General features: G+C 38.9%; 1 protein-coding gene across 2 annotated transcripts in view; it reads left to right on the plus strand.

Moving 5' to 3' along the window:
• Window positions 1-27258, plus strand: part of erbb4b (erb-b2 receptor tyrosine kinase 4b) — a 975361-nt gene that overhangs the window by 645729 nt on the left and 302374 nt on the right. For both annotated transcript variants that reach the window (XM_061879863.1, XM_061879864.1), the window contains 2 exons: window positions 15365-15455; window positions 23287-23486. In XM_061879863.1, the coding sequence (XP_061735847.1) occupies window positions 15365-15455; window positions 23287-23486 (291 nt within the window). The remainder of the gene's footprint in view (window positions 1-15364; window positions 15456-23286; window positions 23487-27258) is intronic.

Raw genomic sequence — 27258 nt, forward strand, 5'->3', positions numbered from 1 at the left:
GATTCTGGTTTTTTTTCGGATATTTATTTCCTCTTCTATCGGACTTTTGCTGATGAGGTAATAGTTCTTCATTGCTCTGTGTTTCTTGTGTAAATATTATTTCTAAACTTTCATAATACTTTAAAAGTTAAAACATTAATGTTGTAGGTATAAGTGATGTGTTGTTTTAAGTATTTTTTTATGCACAATGTTGTTAAGTAAGGATTAGAGCATTGAATGTTTGAAATGTTTGGTCATAGTTACACATGGTATTTACGCAGTTATCACTTCGCCAGAAAAGTAGAGACCTGTTTATGTGTTTCGTGTTTCCAAAACAGGTATGTGGATTTGTGTATTATTATTATTTTTTTGTAATAAAACGTTTTTGTTATTGTAATTTAAATTATTATATGAATGAATGTTGTTTACTTCCTCTTCTATCGGACTTTTGCTGATGAGGTATCACTCCGCCAGAAAAGTAGAGACCTGTTTATGTGTTTCGTGTTTCCAAAACAGGTGTCCAATAAATGATGAAACGACGGATCGGTGGAGTGTGTCCTACTTAAAAAAACTACACAACGCAGAATAAGACTCACTACAAAATCTCGTTTAGCATGGAAGCTAGAGGATAGCAAACAGAAAAACAGGAAATAACTAATGGCTAACAAGAACAGCGTACCGCTACGACGACCAGGACAAAATGTAGCACGACAGGTAATAGCTGAAAAGAATCACAGACACGACAAGAGCAACATATGGCAACGGCAAATCCGAATGACAATACAATGATCCAGCAACTGACACAACACAAAGCAGGTAGATTTATTACCATGAATTGATTAACGTGGACCCCGACTTAAACAAGTTGAAAAACTTATTCGGGTGTTCCCATTTAGTGGTCAATTGTACGGAATATGGACTGAACTGTGCAATCTACTAATAAAAGTATCAATCAATCAATCAAAGTACAAATAGGAGCAGGCTGATTGGCAACAGGTGTGGCCAGGTGCCAATCAGCCGCAGCTGAGGAGGAACACAGCACTCAGGGAACAAGACAGGAAGCTGACAAAATAAGAGCACTAGACAGGAACTAAAGACAGGAGATACTAAACACAGAGGAAACAGACAAATGCAGAGGAAAAAACTAAAACATAACATTCTTGGTTAGCTTCAGAATAACCATGTTATTAAAAAGAACAAGAGACTTATTTTACTCAAAATATGTTGGTCTTACTTAAAAATGCAGGCATTTAGTTGTATTCAGTGTTAAAAAATATCATATGGCTCTCACGGAAATTACATTTTAAAATATTTTGGCTTTCATGGCTCTCTCAGTTAAAAAGGTTATATCATCGTTAATAAAGGTTTTAAAAGAGAAAGGTATATATGTATTTGTTTTTATTTGATGGTAAAGCCAACAAGGATTTTGTGGAAGTGTGTCTCCTCAGCTCGTCTCCTCCCTGAGCTGTCAGCACGACATGACATTTGACGAAGGCAGCCAACCTGCTTCTGTGACCCGGGGTCACAAGTGGCTGTCCTCCAGCTTTTAAATGAGCTCACACACACTTCTCTGTTGCCTTTTTCAAAACATGTATTGTCCAGCGGGCGATCACATCAAAGCGATCTGTTTTATACATTGGATACACGTTATGGTGGTTCAGACGGGAATAACCTCTACGCAATTAAGCGAGGCATGTGAGCAAATGACCTTTATTTTTGTTTAAAAGCGGTTTTAAGTTGTAATTTCGCTGTATGCATTAATGTGCTGTCGGCAGAATGTGGAGATTAAAAAACTTGACTTATTGGAAGAGAATTGAGGCGAGTAAGATAGTGCTGTATTATTAGGACATCATTATCGCTACTAATGTGTGTAGACATCGTGCTGTACGCGAATTAAAATAAGTCAAATACCAATGACAAACCGGGCGCTTCATATAGAACAGGGGTCACCAACCTTTTTGAAACCAAGAGCTACTTCTTGGGTACTGATTAATGCGAAGGGCTACCAGTTTGATACACACTTAAATAAATTGCCAGAAATAGCCAATTTGCTCAATTTACCTTTGATAAATACATCTATATATATATATATATATATATATATATATATATATATATATATATATATATATATATATATATATATATATATATATATATATATATATATGCTGAGCCTACGGTGATGTTCAGTCATTGTGGTTCTATTTGCCTTTATTTTTTTTAATTTTGAGATATTATTTTTTAATACATATTATTGTTTTAGTTGCTTAAGAGATATTCCTGGCTCTGGATTAGCTCATTGCTATTTTTATGTTTTTGTGCATTATTTGTTGCCGTAATTATTAAACAAACAGGTTACTCATCAGTTACTCAGTACTTGAGTAGTTTTTTCACAACATACTTTTTACTTTTACTCAAGTAAATATTTGGGTGACTACTCCTTACTTTTACTTGAATAATAAATCTCTAAAGTAACAGTACTCTTAGTTTAGTACAATTTCTGGCTACTCTACCCACCTCTGGTCACTCTTAAATATGTGATATTATATGTGATTTTATAAGAATAATTCTCCAGACATTCACATGTTTTTGAACTGAATAACAATGCTCTCCCTGAGAGAGCATGAGGAGGTTGAGGTGGGTGGGGTTGGGGAGGTGGGCAGAGTTGAGGTGGGGGGAGTATGAGGTAGCGGGGTCGTGTATATCGTAGCATCCCGGAAGAGTTGGTGCTGCAAGGGGTTCTGGGTATTTGTTCCGTTGTGTTTATATTGTGTTACGGTGCGGATGTTCTTCTGAAATGTGTTTGTCATTCAGGTTTGGTGTGGGTTCACAGTGTGGCGCATATTTGTAACAGTGTTAAAGTTGTTTATACGGCCACCCTCAGTGTGACCTGTATGGCTGTTGACTAAGTATACTTGCATTCATTTGTGTGTGTGAGGAGCCGTAGATTTTATGTGATTTGGCCGAGCATGAGGAGGTTGAAGCAGGCAGGGTTGGGCGTAGCAGGGGGGATGGGGTAGCGGGGGGTGTATATTGTAGCATCCCGGAAGAGTTAGTGCTGCAAGGAGTTCTGGGTATTTGTTCTGTTGTGTTTATGTTGTGCTTGTCATGCTTTGTGTTTTCAGTTTTTTTGGACTCCCTTAGTTATGATAATAATGATAACAGATTTAAAGCACTTTACCTTGAGCAAACAACCTCAAAGTGCCACTGTGTAAAAAATAGTAATAATAATAGTAATTATAATAATAATAATAATAATAATAATAATAAATAAAATATAAAACCAGAAACAGCCCAATAGCTCAAACCAGCATGCATATCTATAAAAAGTATTTTTTTTTTTTTTTAAAGGCTTTTTTTAAAAGCATCCACAGTCTGAGGTGCCCTCAGGTGGTCAGGGAGAGCGTTCCACAGACTGGGAGCAGCGGAGAAGAAAGCCCGGTCTCCCATAGTTAGTAGCTTTGTCCTTGGAGGTTGGAAGAGGTTTGCCTGTTTGGAGCGGAGGTGTCGTGTGGAGGATTTGGGGGTAAGCAGTTATTTGAGATAGACGGGGGCATTTCCATGGAGGCACTGGTGAGTTAGTAGGGTGATTTTAAATTCAATCCTGAGTGGAGCAGGACGCCAGTGAAGGGATTTGAGAGTTGGTGTGATGTCGTCGTATTTCCGCACTCTCATCAGTTATGAAAGTTATCTCATAACTATTGAGAGTTATGTGATACAAACTATGAGTTAATTTATCATAGTTCCTGTTGTGCAACCTTGAGTTTGTTTAGTCACCATGGTTACTTATGATTTTTTACCTGCCTCTGTTGTTCGGGACACTCACCTGTTGGTAATCAAGAGACACTATATAAGTCTGCCTTTGTTGATCACTCGTTCTGGCTTCTTTGTTTGGTTTACGCTAATGTCACGTAAGATTTGTTTGCCCCCTAGACCCGCTAAGTATCTCGCTTCAAGTGCTATCGGCACCTTGTTCCGTTGGATGTTTTCTGTCTTATACCTCTTTTAGTTTTTCGAAAAATTAATGTTCATTCCTTCAAGTCCTGTCGGGAATCATCCGATTGCATCCTAGGAGCACGAACCACGCAGCAAGCTGCATGAACCAAGTTGTGACAGTGTTACGGTGCGGATGTTCTCCCGAAATGCGTTTGTCATTCTTGTTTGGTCTGTGTTCACAGTGTGGCGCATATTTGTAACAATGTTAAAGTTGTTTGTAGGGCCACCCTCAGTGTGACCCGTATGGCTGTTGACCAAGTATGCATGCATTCACTTGTGTGTGTGAAAAGCCGTAAATATTATGTGATTGGGCCGGCACGCAAAGGCAGTGCCTCTAAAGCACGCCCCCCAATATTGTTGTGTAAAGCTGTGCAGCAGATATGATCATCCACATCAGGGAAGTCAAACATACGGCCAGGTTTTTACGAACAGGTTTAAGGAGTTGGCTAATTATAAAAAAAAATAGCTGAAATTATTTAATGAAAGAAACTGCTGTTCTAAATGTGTCCACTGGATGTCACAATAGCAATTAAAATGTTACCCAGATCATAAATCACACTGTTTAAGATGACGTGTCAGGTGACTTTAAGCGCCCTCTGGATTGGCTGCCGCTACTCCAACCAGTGCAGGTGCAAACAATCCGCTGTTCCTGTTGTGGCTGGCGGCAGACTGATACTGTAGGGACGCACAATGCCTTATTTGATTGTAAAATGATCTACTCATGGAATAACATAACAAAACAGTAAATGCAAACACTTCAGACGACATGAGCATTATTGTCGTAGTTAGAGTTCCGTGCAGCCTTTGCGATTTGTTAAGGACATAATGCGCACCGTGAACTCCATTGTAAAAATGTGTTTTTCTATATCTGTTGTTTGTTCTTTTTTATTTTATGCTTAAATCTACTATGTTCAAATTGGATACGTTTGTAGTTCTGTTACCTTTAATTCGGCTATCACGGTGTAATGTTGACGATTGTTTTCAATCAATCAATCAATCAGTGTTTATTTATATAGCCCTAAGTCACAAGTGTCTCTAAGGGCTGCGCAAGCCACAACGGCATCCTCGGTTCAGAGCCCATAAGGGCAAGGAAAAACTCACAACCCAGTGGGATGCCAATGTGAATGACTATGAGAAACCTAGCAGAGGACTGCAGATGTGGGTGACCTCCGACCATCTAGGGGAGACCGGACGCAATGAACGTCGAGTGGGTCTAACGTAATATTGTGAAAGTCCAGTCCATAGTGGATCTAACACAATAGTGGGAGTCCAGTCCATTGTGGGACAAGCAGGAGACCATCCCGAGCAGAGACAGGTCAGCAGCGCAGAGATGTCCCCAACCGATGCACAGGTGAGCGGTCCCTCCCGGGTCCCGACTCTGAACAGCCAGCACTTGATCCATGTGCCTCACCCCTTCCACAAGGGAGAAGGGGCAGAGGATAAAATAAAATAAACGGCAGATCAACTGGTTTAAAATGGGGGCCTTTTTAAAGGCTAGAGTATACGAATGAGTTTTGAGATGGGACTTAAATGCTTTTACTGAGGTAGCATCTCTAACTATTACCGGGAGGGCATTCCAGAGTACTGCAGCCCGAATAGAAAACGCTCTATGTCCCGCAGACTTTTTTTGGGATCCGGGAATCACTAATAAGCTGGAGTTCTTTGAACGCAGATTTCTTGCCGGGACTTATGGTACAATACAATCGGCAAGATTGGATAGAGCTACACCGTGTAGTATTTTATACGTAAGTAGTAAAATCTTAAAGTGAAGTGAATTATATTTATATAGCCCTTTTCTCTAGCAACTCAAAGCGTTTTACATAGTGAAACCCAATATCTAATTTACATTTCAACCAGTTTGGGTGGCACTGGGAGAAAGTGGGTAAAGTGTCTTGCCCAAAGACACAATGGCAGTGACTAGGTTGGTAGAAGGTGGGGATTGAACCTGGAACCCTCTGGTTGCTGGCACGGCCGCTCTCCCAACCGCGCTATGCTGTCCGGTCTTAGTCACATCTTAAGTGCACAGGAAGCCAGCGCAGGTGAGCCAGTATAGTAGGGGTGTGGGAAAAAATCGATTCGAATACGAATCGAATCGAATACATTGTGCGATTCATAATCGATTCTCAATTTAAAAAAAAATCATTTTTATTTTTTATTTTTATTTTTTTTTATCAATCCAACAAACCACTACACAGCAATACCATAACAATGCAGTCCAATTCCAAAACCAAACCTAACCAAGCAACACTCAGAACAATTGAGGAGACACAAACACGACACAGAACAAACCAAAAGTAGTAAAACAAAAATGAATATTATCAACAACAGTATCAATATTAGTTATTTCAGCATAGCAGTGACTAAAAATCCCTCATTGACATTATCATGAGACATTTCTAAAAATACAAAAAAACAACAATAGTGGCTTACACTTGCATCGCATCTCATAAGTTTGACAACACACTGTGTCCAATGTTTTCACAAAAATAAAATAAGTCATATTTTTGGTTCGTTTAATCGTTAAAACAAATTTGCATTATTACAATCAGTTGATAAAACATTGTCTTTTATTATTATAAAATCTACTACTCTGCTAGCATGTAGGCAGACTGGGGTAGATCCTGCTGAAATCCTATGTATTGAATGAATTTGGAATCGTTTTGAATCGAAAACATATCGTTTTTGAATCGAGAATCGCGTTGAATCGAAAAAAATCGATATATTATCAAATCGCGACCCCAAAAATTGATATTGAATCAAATCGTGGGACACCCAAAGATTCGCAGCCCTAATATATATATATATATATATATAAAGGTATATACAATATATAATATGATCAAACTTTGTTGTTCTTGTCAAAAGTCTAGCAGCCGCATTTTGTACCGACTGTAATATTTTAATGCTAGACATAAGGAGACCCCAAAATAATACGTCACAGTAAAAGTATGTTAAAGTTTTGTTTATATTACAATTGTAACATTTGAATGACGATGAATGAGTGTGTTGCGGCACTTGTGGATGTCACCAATGCAGGGGTTTTGTCCAGGCCGCACCCTTTTGTTGGTGTTTTGTGTTAGTTCCTGTCCTGCATATTTAATTTTGGTGACTTTTCCTGTTTTGTTGGTGTTTTTTCTTGACTGATTCACTCATATTTGTCACAGAGCATTTCCCCTCACCTGTTTTCGGTTTGCAATCAGTTCTATTTAAGTTAAGGGCGAGCCACCGTTCTTTGTCGGGAACATGCTATGTTTGTTGATGCTATTATTCTTGATTCTCTAAGTCTTTTTTGCATTTTTGTTTTGTTTCGTCATTGCCTGTTTAGTCAGAGCACTTACCCGCTTTTTGTTCGCTCTATTTATAAATTCCCCTTTATTACCTCACGCTCCAACCTCGTTAATCTGCATCCCTAAAATCACGACAACCCCCGGCGTCTCGCATGACGCACCGTTCATCATCGCGTGACAGGTTTGAGGAAAACACTAGATTTTTTCAAACACGTCTTTAATGGTGAAGTGCCAAAGTGAGAATGCTAAACAGGAAGTTTTATTTGCTTAGTAAAAACAGTGACACAAAGTCTAAGTTCATCGCTGTGTTTTTGAAACTGCACCAATTCTTTACCTCAGAATATTGTAATGAGTAAATTTTCAGAATGTGCTCGTTCTATTTTTGGCCGAAATAAAACAAACAAAACAATTTTAAAGTTCTCTTTATTAGGGACCGATGTCCCAGAAGGACAGAGGACCCTATTGAATTTCTAGCGTTTTATTATTATTCTCTATTCTTTATTATTATACCGTCGCCTCTTTAAGCTGTAATTTGACCCCCTTAACATGCTTCAAAACTCACCAAATTGGGCACACACATCAGGACTGGCGAAAATTGCAATCTAATAAAAAAAATAAATAAAAAAAAACAAACTCAAAATTGCGCTCTAGCGCCCCTTAGGAAAAAAAAACACAGACAAAACTGCCTCTAACTCCCAGTAGGAATGCCGTAGATACATTAAACACTCTCTATGTAGGTCTCACTTAGACCTATATTTCATACACTGACAACCCCCAGTAAAAATCAACAGGAAGTTTGCAATTCCCCTTTCAAAACAAAAGTTGTGTAAAAACAGTCACCTTTTTTTCAAACATTACCTCCTCTGAGCGCGTTTATCGTGTCGGCTTCAAATAAGCACAGGAGAGACATTGAACCCTTCTGATTAAAAGTTGATGAACGAGTTTTAATTACTGCTCTGGTTTGGATTTTATGAGCCCTCAAAGAACCGCTGCTGATGCGCTGCTGCCGTCACAAGATTGCGGCACCCTGCTCAGACAAAACTGCCTCTAAGTCCCAGTAGTGCGTCCGGTTTTTCACTCCCATGTTTCGTTGCCATGGTTACTAATTGTATTCCCCTGTCTCTGATTAGTAATCGCCCGCTCACCTGCTTCCCGGGCACTAATCAGAGGCAGTATTTAAGCTCGTCATTTCCAGTCAGTCCTCCTGGCGCCATTGTGTTCTTTTCATGCTCTGTCCATGCTAGTTTTTCATGCCAAAGTCCATGCTGCTTTTGTCAAGCCACAGTAAGTGTTTTTTGTTTCATGTCCAAAGTTTAGTCTTAGTGTTAGTTTTGTTTCCTTCGTCCAGTTGTGCTTTCGCCTTGTGCACCTTTTGGTTTTCACCTTTTCTGAGTTAAAGATTAAATCATGTTTATATCCGCACACCATGTCCCAAGTAGTCCGTCTGCTTTCCTGGGAGAACGAACGAGATAGCAAATAGCTACCTCTCCTATCTGACACCGATATTGTCCAACTCTTAATTACAGATTCCAATATTAACCGATACCGATATATACATTCGTGGAATTAACACATTATTATGCCTAATTTTGTTGTGATGCCCCGCTGGATCCATTAAACAATGTAACTCCATCCATCCATTTTCTACCGCTTATTCCCTTTTGGGGTCACGGGGGGCGCTGGCGCCTATCTCAGCTACAATCGGGCGGAAGGCGGGGTACACCCTGGGCAAGTCGCCACCTCATCGCAGTAAACAATGTAACTTTACCATGAATTGATAAACGTGCACCTCGACTAAAACAAGTTGAAAAACTTATTTGGGTGTTACCATTAAGTGGTCAATTGTACGGAATATGTACTGTACTGTGCAATCTACTAATACAAGTTTCAATCAATCAATCAAAAACAAGCTTTTCCAAAATAAGAGAACAACTTCAACTCCAAAAATGCCAACATGGCACTGCCAGATTTATTATTGGCAGGCGAGCGGTCCACCCCGGGTCCCGACTCTGGACAGCCAGCACTTCATCCATGGCGACCGGAACTGTGCCCCCCCCCCCTCCCTCCTCCAGAAGAGAGAGGGGGGCAGATGAGAAAAGAAAAGAAACGGCAGATCAACTGGTCTAAAAAGGGGGTCTATTTAAAGGCTAAAGTATACAAATGACTTTTAAGATTGGACTTAAATGCTTCTACTGAAGTAGTATCTCTAACTGTTACCGGGAGATGCATTCCAGAGTACTGGAGCCCGAATAGAAAGGGCTCCATAGCCCGCAGACGTTTTTTGGGCTCTAAGCCGGAGTTCTTTGAACACAGATTTCTTGCTGGGATATATATGTATGTATATATATATATATATATATATATATATATATATATATATATATATATATATATATATATATATATATATATATATATATATATATATATTTATATATATATATATATATATATATGTATATATATATACATATATATATATAGTGGGGGGGTGTATATTGTAGCTTCCTGAAAGAGTTAATGCTGCAAGGGGTTCTGGGTATTTGTTCTGTTGCGTTTATGTTGTGTTACGGTGCGGATGTTCTCCCGAAACGTGTTTGTCGTTGTTGTTTGGTGTGGGTTCACAGTGTGACGCATATTTGTAACAGTGTTAAAGTTTTTTATACGGCCACCCTCAGTGTGACCTGTATAGCTGTTGACCAAGTATGCATCTCATTCACTTGTGTTTATGTAAAAGCTGCATATAATATGTGGCTGAGCCGGCACGCTTTCTGTATGGTGGAAAAGCGGACGGTTGTAGAAGACGCTAAAGGCAGTGGCTTTAATATTGTTGTCCGGGTGGAAATCGGGAGAAATTCAGGAGAATAGTTGCCCCGGGAGATTTTCAGGAGGGGCACTGAAATTCAGGAGTCTCCCGGGAAAATTGGGAAGGTTGGCACCTTTGCCCTACGTCTGTGTTTTACCGGATATGTATTGCTCAGTACAGGAGCGTTTTAAAAAGTCATTAATTGTACTTCTTTAAACTGATACCAATAATTTTCTATATTATATTTTGAAGCATGTTTTGGCCAATATTATCGGACATCTCTAACTTTATGTCTTCCTCAATGGGGAAATGATGTGTTTGCAGTGAAAATACAAGTCCACAAAAAATACGGGGAAAAAAACCACATAAAAACAAGAGGGAAGCATTAAAGAACAACAATTATTTAAAAAGATCTGTTGCAAACAGTTGCCACTTTAGCGGCTCTATTTCTCCATGCAGCTATAAAAACAAACAAAACAAATTGCAATGAATAATAAATAAATGCGCGCGGAACAAGCCACACGTGGCTTTGTCAAAGGTTACACATGAAAACAAGAGGGAAAAATCAAGAACACAAAGGACACACAACAGTTTTAGGAGGGAGTCACCTCGGATGTTTTCCTCGCAATACTCATACAATACACATTGTCTTATTTCTTCTGACCGTTGTACAATTTAAATGGTGGCTTATCAGTCGGCATGTTGACCTCACAGTCAAGAGAAGAGGTCGAATGTTCTAAACCTCTTTTGGACTCTACTTTTTAGGTGTAAATGTGAGTTTGTCATCACATAGTCAAAGGATTAAATGATGACGGGTTATTGAAGGGTGTAGCCCGTCGTTTCTGCTCAAAGTCAGTGATGAAAATGGATGAACGAAGAGTACTAGTCCTGCATGCCGTATAATAATTAATTAATTACCGTATTTTCCAGACCATAGAGCGGTATATAAGCCGCACACACACACACACAAAAAAAAAATATATATATATATATATATATATATATATATATGTAGTATACAGTTTATACATGTTGTGAAATTAGTTATTTACACAGAAAAATTTTGTAAATGTTTATTTACATACCTTAATAGTCTCCAAACGGTGTCTGAAACAAGGCAGTAAAACGGCTAATCAAACAAAACAGAAGTCATCGTCACGGACCCACTAGCTGCGCAAGATAGCTCTCCAATGAGGAATTTGTGAAACTGAAACAATACAAAAAGAATGCTATTGTAAGTTAACACGGACACAGACACTCATAAACGTGTTAGCATATTTGCTCAATCAATCAATCAATCAATCAATAAATCAATGTTTATTTAAATAGCCCTAAATCACAAGTGTCTCAAAAGGCTGCACAATCCACAACGACATCCTCGGCTCAGATCCTACATAAGGGCAAGGAAAAACTCACAACCCAGTGGGATGTCAATGTGAATGACTATGAGAAACCTTGGAGAGGACCGCAGCTGTGGGTGACCCCCCCACACCCCCCACTCTTGTGCAGACCGGATGCAATGGACGTCGAGTGGGTCTGGCATAATATTGTGAAAGTCCAGTCCGTAGTGGATCTAACATAATAGTGAGAGTCCAGTCCATAGTGGAGACCATCCCGAGCGGAGAAGGGTCAGCAGCGCAGAGATGTCCCCCCACAGGCGAGCGGTCCACCCCGGGTCCCGACTCTGGACAACCAGCACTTCATCCATGGCCACCAGACCTGTGCAGAAAAGAAAAGAAACGGCAGATCAACTAATTGCTAATGCTTTTAATTATGATAGCACGTACAAATATGCATGAGAACACTCCTACAGACATCAAAGATGGGGCAGTTTAGTGCGCACAAATTTTTTTGGTTGTATTGTAAAACTTACACACGTTGCTTGGAGTGATGAATGAAGAATCGTTTCGAGCAATTTTACTTCCTGTGTAAGGCATTGAAACAGGAAGTACATTTCTCAACCCGCAACACTTGCAATGAGCGAAATTGTCTAAAGGATGGCGCAAACAATAACACAGTGTGGAAGTTGCGTCCTCGCAGTCCCACTGTCAGACACGGCACAGGAGCCCAGCGTGCAGGTTTTAAAAAGGTTTTAATAATCAGATGTTTTTAACAAAATATTTCTTTTCAGCCTCATCCGTATCCTCTGGAGAGAACCTGTTTAGTTCTTCCTTTGTCACAATGAAACAAATATGTGTGTAGTAGCTCGTCATGTTAAGTGGGAAGGGAAATGCATGCTATTTTTTTATAGATGTTGATTAATGCTTTAAAATGTGATATCGGAAATTATCGGTATCTGTTTCAAAAAGTTACATTTTTGACTTTTTATAACGGACGTACAAAGAAGTACAGAGCGCCAATAAACCTTAAAGGCACTGCCTCTGCGTGCCGGCCCAATCACATAATATTCACGGCTTTTCACAGACACAAGTGAATGCAAGGCATACTTGGTCAACAGCCATACAGGTCACACTGAGGGTGGCCGTATAAACAACTTTAACACTGTTACAAATATGCGCCATACTCTGAACAACAAACAACAATGACAAACACATTTCGGGAGAACACCCACACCGTAACACAACAGAAAAAATACCCATAACCCCTTGCAGCACTGACTCTTCTGGGACGCTACGATATACAATAATATCTGCTTATTTTCTGTTTTAACATGTTCTATCTACACTTCTTTTAAAATGTAATAATCACTTAGTCTTCTCTTCTTTGATACTTGACATTAGTTTTGGATGATACCACGCATTTAAGTATCGATCCGATACCAAGTGGTTTCAGGATCAAACATTGGTCATATTCAAAGTCCTCACGTGTCCAGGGACATATTTCCTGAGTTTATAAACATAATATTATTTTTTAAAAAAGGAAAATGACGATACAAATATTGATGTAATCATAGCAGTATCGACTAGACACACTCTTGTGGTTGGTATCATTACAGTGGATGTTGGTGAAGATCAACACATGGCAATTGTTTACATTCAGGAACGGCGTTATTAGCGGTGCCGACAGTGAGCTATTGTATCCTGAAGCATGTTTAGCTATTTTTCATCCTCCGGTGATAATAATACATGCAGTATAATTGTAATATACTTGTAATGAGATTTGTTATATATTGTATATACTACATAAAAATAAAATATAATATATAATATATCAGTATATATTGTATATATAATATGTAAATATTACTGTAGAGGTTGCCTTCTTCGGACCACCACACACTGCCACAAGAGCCCAGAATTTAGGGCATAACACTCTTTTATTTTCATCAATGTTCGCGTCTGACTCTCTCTCCCTAGTTCCCCCTCCAACTTCCACTCTTGTGTCTCATTCCGGCTGCTGCTAATAAAGGCGACAGGTGATTAGTTAACAATGCCCACCTGGGCCATCCGCTCACCAGTCGCTGTCTTCGAGGCCGGTTCCGGCACACTCTGTTCCACGGCAGGCCAGCAGACCACGCCTCCTCCACAATTAGTTGTACCCCCAACCCCGCCCACCTTACCGACGCACGGGGGGGATGTAAAATATATTCAGGATGTGTCACGGATTCAAAGGATTATGGGTATTTGTTGTGTTGCGTTTATGTTGTGTTACTGTGAGGATGTTCTCCCGAAATGTGTTTGTCGTTCTTAATTGATGTGGCTTCACAGCGTGGCGCATATTACTAAGAGTGTCAAAATTGTTTATATCACAACCATTAGTGTACTCTGTGTCACCTAGTATGCCTTGCAGTCATGTGCGTGTTGCTGCGGAAGCTACACACAACATGATGCTGGACTGACAAGTAGATCGTACATGTTGTAGTAGGCGACAAAGCCAATGGCTTCATAGCACGCCCTAATACTTAATATCTGGGTGACTGCTGGCAGTCATTCAGGAGAATAATAGCGTCTCTTATTGTCTTCTTCGCTTTATGACACGGGTCTTAAATGGCACTCTGAATGGCAAAGGATACCGTTCACAGAGCAATGCATATCAAATATTTCCGGATGGTTCAACCGCCACCCGCCCGAATCTAATTAAAATCTATTTTTTCGTCACGTCAACCGTCCGACCCGCGGTTTATCCACGAACTCCGCGGATGAGACCGCAAACCGCGCATCTCTACTACACACTGTGTCTGCTCATAAGTACTCTGTGATTGTGCACTGCCGAACATGCTCCTTTACCTGAAAAACCAGCAATGTCATGATGTGACGACGCGCCGTCATGCTCGTTAAACAAATTAAATTTTAAAAAAAAATGTGCAACCTGTACTTTTCCAACAGATTATAGTACCGTTTTTGATTAATTAGTACCGCAATACTATACCAGTACCGGTATGCTGCACAACCCTTGATGCAAAGGTAAAAAGCCAAATGTTTCAAATCCCATTCAGCTCAGGTTCATTTAGCCTGAGCCCCGCCCTGTACATCCTCACAATTACCGGACGTTTGTCTTTTGCGTTTCTTCATCAAACACAATTAATATGCTTCGGACCCCGCTGCCGACGCAGCAGCTCAGCAGGGACGTGTGCAAACAAAACAATGTCCACAAACTGATAAAGACGCCGTTGAAGGTTATTGCTCCCTTCGGCTCCCTATCCGGTGCACCTCTTCTTTATCTCTCAACAACCTCACTTCTTTCTGGAGTAAACACTACGCACCGTGCAGGGGAAAATGATTCAGTTTAATGTGATGGAGTCTAATTGTTCATCGATTAAAGAATGTTCCCATCACCACCTCAACGATTTTCTTTCTTCTGAAGCACCACTTCTCTGGGACGCACGTGGTTATCATAAAACAACACAAGTGCATTGTTGGTATGCCTTTTCTCCATTTTCATTGGGTTTCATTTAATTACGCCTTCAGTCCATTATTCCACCTGATATTACTTCCTTACTCCCTCATCCACTTATTTTGTTTGTCTTACGGCATTAGCTGGAGGGCTGTACCTCCCACTGGTCTCCACTGAATATTTCATGTTTTAAAATCCATTATTGAAAATCTTAAATGAGCCACTTCCACCCTCTCGGCTTTTCTCGTCTTTTTAAACGATTCAACGACGGTGACGCCGATAGCTTAGAGGAATTGCAAACAACTTGATGTATGGGACTTGACGAGACACACAGCTGGCGCCAGGCTCCCGCTTAGACAGGTGTGTAGTTCCTATATGCTGGAACGCTACTACACCTGGCGGGATGCCGTCACTTCAAACACAAAGACGTTATTCTTCTGCTCGGTCAGGAGCGGCGAGTTGTTACAACCTGTCTGTTTGTTTTGTGTCCCCCATCTAGGCTTTCTGAACATCCAGTCTTGGCCCGACAACATCACAGACTTGAGTGTGTTCAGTAACCTGGTCACCATCGGGGGGAGATCTCTCTACAGGTAAGGTTGAGGTTGTTTTCATGTATTTTCAATGTGATGAAAAGTATGTACTGAATGGTGTCTGAGTAAGTGTCCACGGATATTCCCATTCATGGGGTCTTGGTAGTCTCAGGGCGTTCAATGGATCACAACTGGACTGTTCGGTTTGTCTTCGGAGAAGACTTCGTTAGTTAATGCTCATAGACTTAGTTTGGTCAGATCTAGTCTTGGACTTAGATTGGTCGGATCTTGTCTTAGAATTAGATTGGTCAGATCTACTCTTAGACATACTACAACTATATATTGTTCATATATAGTTGTAGACTTGAATTGGGCAGAGGTGGTCTTAAACTTTGATTGGTCTGCTCTGCTCTGGTCTTAGACTTAGATTGTTCAGATCTTGTCTTTACATATAAATTGGTCAGATCTAGTATTAGAATTAAATTGGCCAGATCTCGTCTTAGACTTTGATTGGTCAGATCTTGTCTTAGAATTAGATAGGTCAGATTTACTCTTTGACATACAGTGTATTGTTCATATATAGTTTTAGACTTAAATTGGGCAGAGGTGGTCTTAAACTTTGATTGGTCTGCTCTGATCTTAGACTTAGATTAGTCAGATCTAATCTTAGACTTAAATTGGTCAGATCTGGTCTTAGACTTGGATTGGCCAGATCTAGTCTTAGACTGTCTAGTTATAGTCTTAGACTTAGATTGGTCAGATCTAGTCTTAGACCTAGATTGGTCAGATTGACTCTTGGACATACATTGTTCATAACTAGTCTTAGACTTAGATTGGACAGATTTAGTGTTGGACTTAGATTAGTCACATCCAGTCCTATTGGTCGGCCCGATTGGTCGGATTTAGTCACATCTAGTCTTTGACTCGAATCCTTCTGATCTAGTCTTAGGCTTGAATTAGTTAGATCTAGTTTTAGACTAAAATTGGGAAGATCTGGTCTTAAACTTAGATTGGTCAGCTCTGGTCTTAGACTTAGATTGGTCAGATCTTGTCTTAACACATAAATTTGTCAGAACTAGTCTCAGACTTAAATTGGTCAGATTTGGTCTGAGACTTACATTGGTCAGATCTAGTCTCAGACTGGCCAGATCTAGTCTTAGACATAGATTGGTCAGAGCTAGTCTTAGACTTAGATTGTTCAGATCTAGTCTTAGACATAAATTGTTCATATATAGTCTTAGACTTACATTGGACAAATTTAGTCTTAGACTTATATTAGTCACATGTAGTCTTAGATTTAGATGAGTCAAATCTAGTCTTTGGATGTAAATTTGTCATATTTAGTCTTAGACTTAAATTCGTCAGATCTAGTCTTAAACTTAGATTGGTCAGATCTACTCTTAGACTGACCAGATCTTGTCTAAGACTTAGATTGGTCAGAGCTGATCTTAGACTTAGATTATAAACATGTAGTCTTAGACTTAGATTGGCCGGATCTAGTCTTTAGACGTAAATTGGTTAGATCTAGTCTTAGCCTAAAATTGGTCAGATCTGGTCTCAGACTTAATTTGGTCAGATCTAGTCTTAGAGTTAGATTGGTCAGATGTAGTTTTAGACTTAAATTGGTCACACCTAGTCTTAGACATAGATTGTTCATATCTAGTATTTGACTTAGATTGGAAAGATGTATTCCTAGACTTAGATTAGTCACATCTAGTCTTGGACTTAGATTGTTCAGATCTAGTCTTAGACTCTAAGTGGTCAGATTTAGTTTTCGACTTAAATTGGGCAAATCTGGTCTTAAACTTAGATTGGTCAGCTCTGGTCTTAAACTTAGATTAGACAGATTTAGTTTTAGACTTAGATTAGTCAGATCTAGTCTTAGACTGAGATTGGACAGTTTTAGTTTTTGACTTAGATTAGTCACATCTAGCCTTAGACTTAGAGTGGTCAGATTTAGTCCTAGACTTAAATTGGCCAGATCTAGTTTTAGGCTTACATTGGTCGGATCCGGTCTTATACTTAGATTGGTCAGCTCTGGTCTTAGACCTAGATTTGTCAGATCTAGTCTTGGACTTACATTGGTCGCATTTAGTCTGAGACTTAGATGGGTCAGATCTAGTCTTGGACTTAGATTGGTCACATCCACTCTTAGACTTAAATTGGTCACATCTACAGTAGTCTTACACATAGATTGTTCATATTATTTCTTAGATTTAGATTGGACAGATTTAGTCTTAGACTTAGTTTATTCACTTTTAGTCTTAGACTTAGATCGGTCAGATCTAGTCTTAAACTTTAATTAGTCAGGGCTAGTCTTAGACTTAGATTAGTCACATCTAGTTTTAGACTTAGATTGGTCAGATCTCGTCTTAGACTTAGATCGGTCAGATCTAGTCTTAAACTTAAATTAGTCAGGGCTAGTCTTAGACTTAGATTAGTCACATCTAGTTTTAGACTTTGATTGGTCAGATCTAGTCTTAGACTTAGATTGGACAGATCTTGTATAGATTGCAGATTTGACAGATCCGAAAAGACTTAAAAAGCTGTAAAAATATATTTGTATTTAAAAATAGTTACAAAAAAAGAAAACTGGAATTACATCAAACTGAATTTTGATTTAGATTGGACGTGTCATTGTGAAAATGTTTAAAGGAAAATGGAAAAGTATGTTGGAGTTTGGGCGTTGGTGGAGGGAACAGTTATAAAGTCATCTAAAATACTGTGATTTGTGTTCAAAAGGGGGCAGATAAATATAAGAATATTATTCTTCCACTTGCTCCTTTCTGATCATGGAAATGTATAAGAAACCAACAAACAAAAACAAAAAAAACCAATGAAAGTGTCAAATGTATGTGGCTTGTAAATATGCATGGAATATGAAAGGAATAAAAATAAATGATAAGGAGCAAATAAATGACAGATCTAGTATAGATTGCCGGTGTCAAAGCCCCAACAAATTATTTTTGATTCTGTATTGTTAAAATAAATGTTTTTGTCGATAGAGTTTACATCAAATATTAGTTTTTTAGGTATGTCAAAATCATGAGACCAAAATGTCTGACTGGTTTAGGTTTCCCATGACCATGAGCCACAGGTAGCATCAATCAGAAGTTGAATATTGTCATACATCGACTGCAACTGTAAGGTTTAGATTATCCTGGAAACTAGTTTCTCGGTTTGGATATGATTTGTACATTTTATTCCTCAATATAAAACAGGACTAAACATAATTAGGAGGTGCATATAGACAGCTGAGTGTTGTCCTGAAGAGTTAGCCTGCTCAGTGGCTGCTGGGTTCCCATTCTGCTCTGCACTGAACAACATACGTCACATTATTTTCTGGGTATGACGCTTCCGGTCTTTGGGGTGTACTACTCTTTATCTCTCTATAAACTTGCCTTGCCTTACCGGCACAGGAAACAAAACCGTTTTTAAGTATGTTGGTTTGACTCCTGTGGAGGAGAAGCCTTTTCCGTTCCTTTCCTAATTGTATGTAATATTCGTTACAGCAGAATCGTTCAGGTTCTGAGGCTTCAGTGTTTAAATGTTTGCAGTATGACACATAAAATGTCATTAAATCTCTTCAAGTGTACAATTATGTGTGATTAAAAGTGACCTATTTTGATTTTAATCTACATTTAAAAAAGTCTATACAATATTTTTGCGTACAATTTGCTCCACTGTCACTTATATCAGCCGTTGTTTGAGTCCACCTGCAAGTTAGTTCCTGGAGGTGTTCCCAGATTGCAAATGAAACCACACCCCACTCTCTATAAAGTATAATAATTTAAATATAAGTCTTTAAATATATATCTCAATGTCATCCAATGCGATGTGCTATTTTTTCGACACGGTCGAAAATACATTTCAGAAATATTATATGGATTCACCCGGTCATAACGTTAGCTGCATAAAAAATGTGGGTGTTACTACGTCCATACTAAGATTTGATAAAAGTACAAACCCCGTTTCCATATGAGTTGGGAAATTGTGTTAGATGTAAATATAAACAGAATACAATAATTTGCAAATCCTTTTCAAACCATATTCAGTTGAATATGCTACAAAGACAACATATTTGATGTTCAAACTAATAAACATTTTTTTATTTTGCAAATAATCATTAACTTTAGAATTTGATGCCAGCAACACGTAACAAAGAAGTTGGGAAAGGTGGCAATAAATACTGATAAAGTTGAGGAATGTTCATCAAACACTTATTTTGAACATCCCACAGGTGTGCAGGCTAATTGGGAACAGGTGGGTGCCATGATTGGGTATAAAAACAGCTTCCCAAAAAATGGTCAGTCTTTCACAAGAAAGGATGGGGCGAGGTACACCCCTTTGTCCATAACTGCGTGAGCAAAGAGTCAAAGAGTTTAAGAACAACGTTTCTCAAAGTGCAATTGCAAGAAATTTAGGGATTTCAACATCTACGGTCCATAATATCATCAAAAGGTTTAGAGAATCTGGAGAAATCACTCCACGTAAGCGGCATGGCCGGAAACTAACATTGAATGACCGTGACCTTCGATCCCTCAGACGGCACTGTATCAAAAACCGACATCAATCTGGAAAGGATATCACCACATGGGCTCAGGAACACGTCAGAAAACCACTGTCACTAAAGTTTTTCGCTACATCTGTAAATGCAAGTTAAAACTCTACCATGCAAAGTGAAAGCAATTTATCAACAACATTCAGAAATGCCGGCGGCTTCTCTTCGCCCTAGATAATCCAAGATGGACTGATGCAAAGTGGAAAAGTGTTATGGTCTGATGAGTCCACATTTCAAATTGTTTTTGGAAATATTCAACTTCATGTTATCCGGACCAAAGGGGAAGCGAACCATCCAGACTTTTATCGATGCAAAGTTCAAAAGCCAGCATCTGTGATGATATGTGGGTGCATTAGTACCCAAGGCATGGGTAACTTACACATCTGTGAAGGCACCATTAATGCTGAAAAGTACATACAGGTTTTGGAACAACATATGCTGCCATCTAAGCCCCGTCTTTTTCATGGACGCCCCTGCTTATTTCAGCAAGACAATGCCAAGCCACATTCAGCACATGTTACAACAGCGTGGTTCCGTAAAACAAGAGTGCAGGTACTTTCCTGACCCACCTGCTGTCCGGACCTGTCTCCCATCGAAAATGTGTGGCCCATTATCAAATCAAATCAAATCAACTTTATTTATAAAGCACAGGGGTAGCCAAAGTACTGTACAATGGGCAGGTTAAAGGATAATACGAGGACCGAGCAAACAACACAAGACAAACAGAACATGATAAAAAAATAAAAAAATAAAACATTAAAACATAAAAACAGGTTCACAGCAGGTGTATTATGGGGCGCCATTGCAGGATGGATATCACTTAGTGTTCAAAGCCAAGGAATAAAAGTATGTTTTTAAGAGAGATTTAAAAACAGGAAGAGAGGAGGCTTGTCTAACACTCAGAGGTAGGTCGTTCCAGAGCTTGGGAGCAGCAGCAGCGAAAGCTCTGTCACCTCTAAGCTTCAGCTTTGTGTCCGGGACCGTCAGTAGCAGCTGATCGGCTGATCTTAGGGATCGAGTGGGGCAGTAAGGCTGAAGGAGGTCAGAGAGATATGTTGGCGCGAGGTTGTTTAGACATTTAAAAGCAAATGGAAGGAGTTTAAAATTGATTCGGTAGAGCACAGGAAACCAGTGAAGGGACGCTAACATAGGGGTGATGTGCTCACGTCTGCGGGTCTGTGTTAGCAGACGAGCAGCAGAGTTCTTCACGAGCTGCTGGCGGGCGAGGGAGGCCTGGCTAATGCCTACTTACAGGGCATTGCAGTAGTCTAAACGATTCGAGATAAAGGCGTGGATTAATTTCTCGAGATCATGTCCTGACAGAAGCGGTTTCACTTTCGCTATTTGGCGTAATTGATAAAAGCTTTTTTGAACGACGTTGCTGATTTGTTTTTCGAATTTAAAATCTGGGTTGAACTTTACCCCCAGGTTTGTGACACAGTCGCTGAGATACGGGGTCAGAGTGCCGAGGTCAACGTTGGGGGAGGGAGAGCGACTTGGACCGAACAACATAACTTCTGTTTTGTCTTCATTTAGGCTCGGGAAGTTAGCTGAAAGCCAGGCTTTGATGTCGTGCAGGCAGTCAATGAAAAGTTGAACTGTGTTATTTTGTGCCATGGGAAAATAGATCTGGCAATCATCGGCATAAATATTAAATGCAATACATGGCTTCCTAAAAATAGAACCAAGGGGGAGAAGGTAAAGCGCAAATAGGATTGGGGCAAGGATTGAGCTCTGGGGGACCCCGTGTGGTAGAGGAGCTGTGGAAGACATAAAACTGTGTATTTTTACACAAAAACTCCTGTTGGCTAGGTACGACCGGAACCAGTTGAGGGCGGCGCCCTTAATATCAATCAATCAATCAATGTTTACTTATATAGCCCTAAATCACTAGTGTCTCAAAGGGCTGCACAAACCACAACACAAACCACTACCACATCCTCGGTAGACCCACATAAGGGCAAGGAAAACTCACACCCAGTGGGACATCGGTGACAATGATGACTATGAGAACCTTGGAGAGGATGAAAGCAATGGATGTCGAGCGGGTCTAACATGATACTGTGAAAGTTCAATCCATATTGGATCCAACACAGTCGCGAGAGTCACACAGTTCTCAAGATGAGTGATTAAGGTGGCATGGTCGACGGTGTCGAACGCAGCAGACGGATCTAGAAGCACCAGGACGACATATTTGCCAGAATCAGTTGACAGGAGGATATTGTTAAAAACTTTTAGAAACGCTGACTCTGTGCTGTGGAGGGCTTTAAAACCGGACTGGAACAGCTAAGTGATACCATTATCCTCTAAGAAGGGCGACATCTGATTGTAGACAACCTTCTCTAATATTTTGGAAATGTATGGAAGATTAGAGATAGGTCTAAGGTTAGAGAGGAGAGAGGGGTCGAGGCTTGGTTTTTTAAGTAGAGGTTGTACCACTGCATGTTCAAAATCTACTGGAACTATTCCAGAAGAGAGGCTACTATTGATAATGTTAAGGACACTTGATCCAATAGTAGCAAATACCTCCTTAAACAGGCGAGGTGGGAGGGCATCTGTAGGAGAACCAGAGGGCTTCATATGACTAACTGTGTCATTTAAAAATGAAAAGGACACCGGCTCAAACTGATGGAAAACAGAAGAGAAATGCAGAGGAACAGAAGGGTCATTATGAAGCGTAAAATACGACAGCTCTACATAAAATACTGAAGCTCTACATAAAACAAGAATGGGAAAGAATTCCACTTTCAAAGCTTCAACAATTAGTTTCCTCAGTTCCCAAACGTTTATTGAGTGTTGTTAAAAGAAAAGGTGATGTAACACAGTGGTGAACATGCCCTTTCCCAACTACTTTGGCACGTGTTGCAGCCATGAAATTCTAAGTGAATTATTATTTGCAAAAAAAAAAAAAAATAAGTTTATTAATTTGAACATCAAATATCTTGTCTTTGTAGTGCATTCAATTGAATATGGGTTGAAAAGGATTTGCAAATCATTGTATTCCGTTTATATTTACATCTAACACAATTTCCCAACTCATATAAAAACAGGGTTTGTATAATACTTTTAAATTGTTTGAATCTATTTTTTTTTCATTATTAATCAATTTAGAATTAGGGTAAATAAGAATCATGATTTAAATAACAAATAGATTTTGTTGTCCACCCCGGTTAATTAGGACTGCTCCAAAAATTAAAATGAAGAATAACAGTCTGATTTTAGAACTCTTAAGAAATAAAAAAAATATATAAGTATTCCTCATTTGGTTCCCTTTTTTTAAGAGTGCTCTTTGTTTGCTTTCTCCCTCATTTCCCCAACTTACCCTCTCAGTGGCATCTCGCTGCTGGTGTTGAAGCAGCAGGGCATCCTATCTCTTCAACTTCAGTCCCTCCGAGAGATCAGTGCCGGAAATGTCCACATCGCAGAGAACAGCCAGCTGTGCTACTACGACACCGTCGACTGGACTCTATTGTTCCGTGCTGCCAATCAGAAAGCGTTGACCCGCAGCAACAGAAGCCCGCAGGACTGCTGTGAGTTGTAAATAAAGTCTTTTTGAACAAAATCATCATAATCTGTGACAAACATGCATCCCCATGCAGTCAGCTGGTTCTGGCTGGTACACTGGCAACATTGCACTTTTGGGGGATTTTTTTACTATTATTCACAATCTTTATGTAAAACAAGAACACATGTTTTCTTATTTTATGCGTTCTAAATCAAAAACAAACATTAGCGAAAGTTAGCTAACAATGGAGCCAATTGATTTTGCTGTATTTCGCCAAAAAACATCCAAAAACTTTCAATGCTTTATATACACAATTTATGTATATATGTAGTATCTAGTAACATTCATAATAACATGTAATATTTACATATTTTAATCATTTGAAGCATTCGGTGACAACAACAAAACTTCTACTCGTTACATACTTGATGAGAGACAATAAAAAACTACTTTGAGACAAATGATGATCCAGAAACTTATATTTTTGATCCTAAATATAAAGATAATCTACAAGTTTTAGAAGATGTGTGATAAACAGATGCAGCTCTAGTCAAACACTTAGCATCACGTAGCAGTATCGCTAAGTGCTAAACAAGATATACAAACATAATCAAACAATCACTTACTGTACAATGTCTTCTCTCATTGTGATACAAACTGGTGGGTGTCATGTCTTTGTTATCATGTTCTGTTTAGTTACAGTGGGGCGAAAAAGTATTTAGTCAGTCACCGATTGTGCAAGTTCTCCCACTTAAAATGATGACAGAGGTCTGTATAAACTCAACTCGTCGTGTTTGGAGGAAGAAGAATACTGAGTTACATCCCAAGAACACCATACCTACTGTGAAGCATGGGGGTGGAAACATCATGATTTGGGGCTGTTTTTTTGCTAAGGGGACAGGACGATTGATCCGTGTTAAGGAAAGAATGAATGGGGCCATGTAGCGTGAGATTTTGAGCCCAAACCTCCTTCCATAAGTGAGAGCTCTTGATGGTTGACCAAATACTAATTTATCACCATAATTTACAAATAAATTCTTTAAAATTTCCTACAATGCGAATTCCTGGATTTTTTTTCACATTCTGTCTCTCACAGTTGAGGTGTACCTATGATGAAAATTACAGACCTCTGTCATTATTTTAAGTGGGAGAACTTGCACAATCGGTGGCTGACTAAATACGTTTTTGCCCCACTGTATGTTTTTGAACACCCTGTTTTTTTTTAGTTTGCATGACTACCAATTTCTTTTCATTTGTCATGTCACGCACCTGGTTCATTTGGACTCACACACCTGTTTTCAAGCACCACTGCACTATTTAAGCCTGTAGTTGCCAGGCAGTCAGCCTGGCGACATCCCCCTTGTTATTCATGCTGATGATCCATGCTGCTCTTTTTCATGCTCTTTTTTCATTCCAAGTAAGTTTTCTTTATTCATGCTATAGTTTGCAAGTTTTGTTTTATGTTCATAGCGTTGCCTTTGTGGTAGTTTTGTTTTCTTAGCCAAGTTTTGAACTTCTGCTGAGAGCGCCTTTATTTTGTTCCTTTTTTTCTTTAGTTAAGATTAAAATCATGTTTTTAGCTTCACGCCATGTCCGATCCAGTAGCTTTGCACCACGGGAAAACAAATCACACCAAAGTCCAAGTCTTGACAGTGGGAGGTTTATATCTTCCCCTTTTTATCAACAATTCATCATAATCCTTATGTAGGTATATAAAAAAATGTGTTTTTTATGCCAAATTATGCAAATATTCCTTAAATATTTGACGTGAAGTAATTGGGTGGTAATTCACACTGACATTGATTCAATGTTTTTTTTGTTTGGTTTTTCTGCAGTTTTGAATGGGAAAAAAAGCCTGCATGGCAGCTTCGTGTTATTAGAGTCAACATTGCAACTTGTTATTGTTACATTTGACTTGTTATTCCACTTTTGAAATGCTGTTTTTGGTATTGGTACTTTTACAATGTAAACGTTGATCCGCAGACTGATATTTGCCCCCCCGGGCCGCAATTTAGACACCCCCGGTCTAAACGTCCTTATCTTTCGCCTCTATTGAGGGTCCTTTTGACGTCCACGTTGCACAAAATGTACAATGTCGTCTCGAGACCTATTCTAGTTTCCAGCCGCGTGGAAAACACTCACGTTGAAACGTTTCGATCCTCCAAGATCATGTTTCAAAAGAAATTCAACCTCTCGTTCTTTTTCCCAGTCTTCTCTGGTAGGTGGACCTCGCAAAAGACATCTTTTTAAGGCTGACGGCCTTAAAAAGACATCCTAGTGTTCTGCAGAACACATACTTTTAATTCACACAATACACAGAAACCTCTTTTGTCTTCCCAACTTGCACATTTTGGACCCATTATTTTTTTTCAAGGTTGTTTATTTTCAAATAAAGAATAAACTATATTAAAGAATATAAAAAAAGCACCAATTAAATAATTAAAACCATTTCTAATAGAGACGGGGAGATACAAAAAGACTGTCTGTTACTTTAACTCTCACATTTTGCAACCTTAGAGAGCAGAAAGAGACACAAGGTGTAAGTGATCTATGAAAAAATGAAAATATTAAAAGAACATGCCTTTTTGAAGTTATTGTGAAATACATTTTCTGACTACTGAAGTCATCCAGCATCCCCGCCTTGTCAAAATCACCCAAAACGTGTCCAGTTCGTTAGTGCTGCAAAAGTATAACAAAGTGACTATTATAGTTGTTATGTTATTACGTGATATTACTATTAAAACATGCAAATTATAATAGTTCAATCAAAGCATTTTGCAGCACAAATGAATGGGACACGTTTGGGGAAATCTTAACAAGGTGGGGGCTAATTATGAATAATAAAACATTAATGATATAAAATCTTTAAAAAGGTAATACGATAAAAATAAAATAGTGAACTAGCAGACAAAATAATTATAATAAAACCGGTTACAGGATAGAAAACCTCCTTCTAGTTGCATGGAGATGGCATTAAAAAAAACACACTTTTAAAAGTTAATACTGGAAAAAAAATAGATTGGTTATTTTTTAATACATTTCTTAAAATATGAATCGATTTAGAATCGAGGTAGATAAGAACCGTATTTTTGGATGTGAATCGATTTTTTTTTTCACTACTAGAGGGCTAGTTAGGAAAAATAAAACCATAATAACCTGAAAAGAAAAGACAAAAAGATAATTGCAGCACAAATGAATGGGACAAGTTTGGGAAGATCTTGTTATTGATGAATAATAACACATTAATGACATAACATCTTTAAAAAGGTAATACACTAAAAAATAGTCAACTAAACAGACAACATTCTTATAATAAAACAGGTTACAGTATAGAAAAGCTCCTTCTAGTTGCATGGAGATGGCATTAAAAAAACACTTTTAACAGTTAATTCTGAAAAAAAAATAGAAAAAAGTTGTTTTTTTAATACCCATCCATCCATCCATCCATTTCCTACCGCTTATTCCCTTTGGGGTCGCGGGGGGCGCTGGCGCCTATCTCAGCTACAATCTGGCGGAAGGTGGGGTACACCCTGGACAAGTCGCCACCTCATAATACGTTTCTTAAAATATGAATCGATTTAGAATCGGGATGGAAAAGAACCGTATTTTCGGATGTGAATCGATTTTTTTTGTGCACCCCTAGAGGACTGGTTAGAAAAAATACAACCATGCTATCCTGAAAAAAAGACAAAAAGAAAATTGCAGCACAAATGAATGGGACAAGTTTGGGTTAAAAATAATGAAAAATAAAACCTTAATAACCTGACAAAAAGACCAAAAAAAGTTGCAGCACAAAT

The sequence above is a fragment of the Nerophis ophidion genome, linkage group LG19 (genome assembly GCF_033978795.1).
Source record: "Nerophis ophidion isolate RoL-2023_Sa linkage group LG19, RoL_Noph_v1.0, whole genome shotgun sequence".
NCBI lineage: Eukaryota > Metazoa > Chordata > Actinopteri > Syngnathiformes > Syngnathidae > Nerophis > Nerophis ophidion.